The sequence below is a fragment of the Spinacia oleracea genome, chromosome 3 (assembly GCF_020520425.1).
Source record: "Spinacia oleracea cultivar Varoflay chromosome 3, BTI_SOV_V1, whole genome shotgun sequence".
Lineage (NCBI taxonomy): Eukaryota > Viridiplantae > Streptophyta > Magnoliopsida > Caryophyllales > Amaranthaceae > Spinacia > Spinacia oleracea.
Window position 1 is genome coordinate 142046292 of NC_079489.1, and position 5181 is coordinate 142051472.

The 5181-nt window shown below is 35.0% G+C and overlaps 1 protein-coding gene across 1 annotated transcript; it reads left to right on the forward strand.

Annotated features, from left to right (window-relative positions):
- The first annotated feature begins 3196 nt into the window (after window positions 1-3196).
- Window positions 3197-4006, forward strand: LOC110792187 (uncharacterized mitochondrial protein AtMg00810-like). Its single transcript, XM_021996996.2, has one exon. The coding sequence runs from the start codon at window positions 3197-3199 to the stop codon at window positions 4004-4006; it is 810 nt and encodes a 269-aa protein (XP_021852688.2).
- Window positions 4007-5181: the final 1175 nt, after the last annotated feature.

Sequence of the window (5181 nt, forward strand, 5' to 3'; positions counted from 1 at the left end):
TCATAATATGGCCAAAGGTAGTATCTTACAACATAAAATTTTTATAAGGTAGTTTATTACAACATTTTTTTTATAAGGTAGTTTTTCGCAAAAATCATATTTTATAAGGTACTTTTTGACAAATTTACCTTCGTATAACGGAAACAAAGGTGTATGTATACATAACAGTACTACTGCGTAGTTACATTTCTGTAATTTCTTGAAATTTCTATGTTGTGAAGTATTTTTTTACATTTTGATGAAAAGTTAAACCATCTGTGAACTACGGAGTATGATTGATAGTATTTTAAAAATAATTATGATTTTTTATTTGATGATTGATTTTTTACTTAATTTTGTTGATTGCTTAATTTTGTTGATTGTTTTGTGGTGGCAAAGCCAATTTGTATTTAGTTCAAAACTATTGAGAACAGAATGATAGATCAAATTTGGACCGCACAACATAACATTCAGGCAAACATTACAGGGTTGTACAATTTTTTTCTTGCCTGACCATAATATTAATTATTGCCGGATTCCTTCATTCTTTTTCCAGGTTAAGTATGGAATTTAATTGGCCATGTCCCCCATGCAGCCATGCTTCTTGACACTTTGATTTAGTATAGCAACAACTCATCTGTATGTGTACGTGATTAACTTAATAAGAGAGTTTATGTTCACTTGATGTATGCCGAACCATAAAAATAACTATCAGTTTGCTCAAGCTAAAGTATCTCTTACCTTAGTCTAAATATATTCTAGTTTGCATGCCATGTGCGGTAATTCAACTTGTAATCTAGCTTAGCTTGCTTCCAGCTAGTATTTTCTAAAAGTTTATAATTGATATTTGATGGAATTGCAATAGCAACTTTAGCCCCTATATATAACCTTAAACATATACTAGTTTTCAGCTTATGATGGGTATAGTTCCTGGTTTTTCTTAGCTCTTCTAGTATACTTCAATATGGTAAATTGATTATTGCCTAATCATGGTTGTTTCTGACCAGACTATTCAAATTTAGGACAATTAAGTCTCATATGATCTTGGTTATAATTCTTATTTAAACAAAATCCAAGATAAGCTCTACCTGCTACTACCTTTGTTTCTGAAATATGCAGCAGGTTCTACATGAAACTCGGTTTCTTGCCAGATACGACTAAATAGAGACAAAAGATCACTTCTAACTTATTTATGACTACTTGACTAGTCTTAGTTCTTGCACACTCTTATCTAGACCCCATGTTTCTTCTGAGAGATTCACTCGAGTTACGTTGCTTCTATGGTTGCTTATATCTCCTTTGTGTAATTGAAATGAACTCTCGTTGTTGCAAACTTGGATTGCATTACTTACTTTTTCTTTCATTTGAAATTGCATCAGGTTACAAGTAAAGAGATGAAGCAAAGGGAGAATATAAAATGGAATATATTTTACTCCACCAACATCAGTTGTCAAGTTGCTGAGAATACAATAAAAAACTATAGTAAGCTATAGTTGGAAAATAAAAAACGGAATTCCTACCAACATTTATCCAAGTTCCATTTCAAGGCCAAAGAGATTGTTTTGGTACTTGCATGATATAAGAATGGAAGTGAAGTGTAAAATTAAGCTGATTTTGATTAGGCCTATAATATGCTTTTCTCTCTTTTTCTCTGCTGTGAAGATGTGGATAATACTTGTTTTAATTCTGAAAGATGCTTATGCATAATCTTCAGAATGGAAGTTAGGTTGCACTATGTACTTAAGAACGAAAATCTTGACTTTTTTTTTTTTTTTTTTTATCAAGATTCACTTAAGATCGATGGAAATGTACCCCTGCAGTGAAATAAAATAAAATAATTGAAGTTTCCAAGTATAGTAGATAGGAGACTTTCCTTTAGTACCTAAGTAGTCAGGTGGGTGTTGGAAATAAGTGAATCTTGATAAGTCCTTTGCTAAGAAGGGTATTTTTCCAACATGTTCCCTTGATAAATGAAATATCTCTCTTACCTGTTCTCTGATCGGTTTTGCTCGGAGAAGATGCAGACTAAAGTTTCGCTTAAGGCCCATAAAAATAACCAAGGGAACATGTGAGTCTGTGTTAGAATATAATATTTCTTCCCTGAAAAAAGAAGAGAATATTTTCGGTATGGTCTTGTTCCCAAGTTATTAGAACTTGGAAGTGGTAATTAACAAAGTTGTCCAAATTATATTGTTTATTGCATTCAGATAAAGAAAGCTGCACTGATGTGAAGATATTATCAAGATCCTTTTATTTCAAGTTTCAAAAGTATACTGCAGCTTCCTAAAGGGATAACACTCTTGTTCTTGTTACCATTTGTCCTGTACATTTTCACACAACTGGGATTATTCGATTATTTCATGTTTTTTTCTTAAGTTACAATCTTCTTTCTTCCTTTCTACTCAACTTTGTATTTACAAGTTGATTCTAGTTTTAAATCTTTTTCTTCCTAACCATGAATACATTCGACTTATTTCTTAAAACACTATTCAGCAACGATTCTACTTGTTTTCCCCTTCAAAGTATCCATTTTTTACATGTCAAGGTGAATGCATTTATAAAATACGAAGTATAATAGTTAAAATGTAAAGTATGTGCAGGATCGAGGTGAAACACCTAAACACGCGCGCGGAGTAACAAATAACCTATAGCAACATTTACAATTGAAGAATGCCGCTCTCCCTTTCCTCACTCCCCCCTCTCTTTTTCTAGGGTTTACTTTCTTTGTCGTTTTAGGTCGGAAATTAGACTATTTTTTACCATTTCTTTTCATTTGAGTCTTGAATTCGTTAAGTGTTCACCATATGGTGGAGTTCGTCCGTTTTCGTTAGTTTTCCTATGGTGGACATAGTTTAGTATGGTAGGTTTGTCGTTCCCTCATAGTAGATTTATATAGAATTGGTTCGATGGAAAAGTTTTATGCGGGATTGCATCAGCTATCATTTTTTCAAGTACATTAAGATGAATCCAGTTAAAACCATCATCGCGGCTACAACAAATCATTAGACCCTCTCTAAAAATGCTGCATGTTTCAGCAGTATGTACGGGAGACGTTCTAAAGTGCAAGATATATTCAATGAACGTAGTTTTGATTAAGGAAACTTTTATTTCATTCAATTTGTCGTGTATTTTTTAGATCTATATTTATCTTGTAGATGTCGTATGACTCTTTAATATGAACTAATTTTCCCTTCAAAAAAGCCTATAGCATTGGGTAATGCCTAAAATATATTCAGGTGTTGCCAAAATTATTTTTTCACAACATCATATATTGGATTTCATTCTACTGGGTTTCATTCAGTCCAAAAACGATTATTCATTGTTTATCAAGACTCTGAATGGTTCACAGACTCTAGTAGCAGTATATGTAGATGACATTTTGCTAACTGGTCTAAATTTCTCAGAAATTCTTGCTTTGAAGACACACTTACACAATAAGTTCAGCATTAAGGATTTGGGTGAGCTCAATTACTTTCTGGGAATAGAAATTTCCAAAACACACAATGGGGTTGTTCTTACTCAATCCAAGTTCACTAGAGAACTCCTAGCAGATTGTGCAATGGATGTGTCTAAACCAGCTAAGACCCCTTTACCAGCTAAACTTAAACTTACATCTTTGGAGGATGAACCCTTTACTGATCCTAACCAGTTCAGATGTTTAGTTGGAAAATTAAATTTTCTCACTCACACTAGACCTGACTTATCATTTGCTGTCCAAACATTGAGTCAGTCCATGCAGTCTCCCAAGTTGTCTCATCAAAAGGCATTGCATCACCTGCTCAGATATGTTGCACATACAGCTGGTCAAGGCATCTCTATTCAACCTTCTTCTAGTCTCACTTTACAGGCTTACTGTGATTCTGATTGGGCAGCTTGCCCTGATACAAGAAGGTCAGTAACTGGTTATGTGATGCTTTTGGGAAATAGCCCCATTTCTTGGAAATCAAAGAAGCAGACTACTATTTCCAGATCCTCATCTGAAGCTGAGTACAGAGCTATGGGAGCTGCTGCTTCTGAGATAACTTAGTTGGTTAGGTTGCTACAGGAAATGGGATTATCTAATCTAACTCCTATTCAGTTGAAGTGTGACAATCAATCTGCCATTCATATAGCTAAGAATCCAGTTCATCATGAACGTACCAAACATATTGAATTAGATTGTCATTTTACTAGAGACAAGGTTCTTGAAGGCCTAATTGAGTTAACTTATGTTCCTACTGCTGATCAATTAGCTGATGTGCTCACCAAGGTCTTGTCTTCTCCTCAACACTCTCATTTACTGTCCAAGCTAGGTGTGCTTTCTCATGATTCAGCCCCTAGCTTGAGGGGGGGTATTGGAGCACATGATCAGGTTGTCACTAATGATCAAACTGATCACAACAAACACAACAACAAGCACAATCAACAACTACTGACTGCATTGCTAACCAAGTTGTTCAGCTTGGAAGATCAGGAAACAAAGATCAGTGACATGGCAGCAAACATAGATTGATGACATGTAATAAGTTTGTTACAAGCTGCAGTTAGTTAGTTAGTTACAAGTAGTTAGTTGTTAGCTCAACAGATTGAATAGCAACAACATCAGTCATATAAATAAGGCTGCTGATCTCTTGCTTCATTCACTTGTAACAATTCTTCAATCAATAAACTCTCTCTCTTTCTCTCCTACATTTTAGTAATCAGAAGTTTAAGAACTTCTTCATGGTATCAGAGCCCTTTACTGATCCTAACCAGTTCAGATGTTTAGTTGGAAAATTAAATTTTCTCACTCACACTAGACCTGACTTATCATTTGCTGTCCAAACATTGAGTCAGTTCATGCAGTCTCCCAAGTTGTCTCATCAAAAGGCATTGCATCACCTGCTCAGATATGTTGCACATACAGCTGGTCAAGGCATCTCTATTCAACCTTCTTCTAGTCTCACTTTACAGGCTTACTGTGATTCTGATTGGGCAGCTTGCCCTGATACAAGAAGGTCAGTAACTGGTTATGTGATGCTTTTGGGAAATAGCCCCATTTCTTGGAAATCAAAGAAGCAGACTACTATTTCCAGATCCTCATCTGAAGCTGAGTACAGAGCTATGGCAGCTGCTGCTTCTGAGATAACTTGGTTGGTTAGGTTGCTACAGGAAATGGGATTATCTAATCTAACTCCTATTCAGTTGAAGTGTGACAATCAATCTGCCATTCATATAGCTAAG

Bases quoted from the DNA above. Each gene is read 5' to 3' on its own strand.
- LOC110792187 (XM_021996996.2), top strand. From the start codon at position 3,197: ATGCCTAAAATATATTCAGGTGTTGCCAAAATTATTTTTTCACAACAT.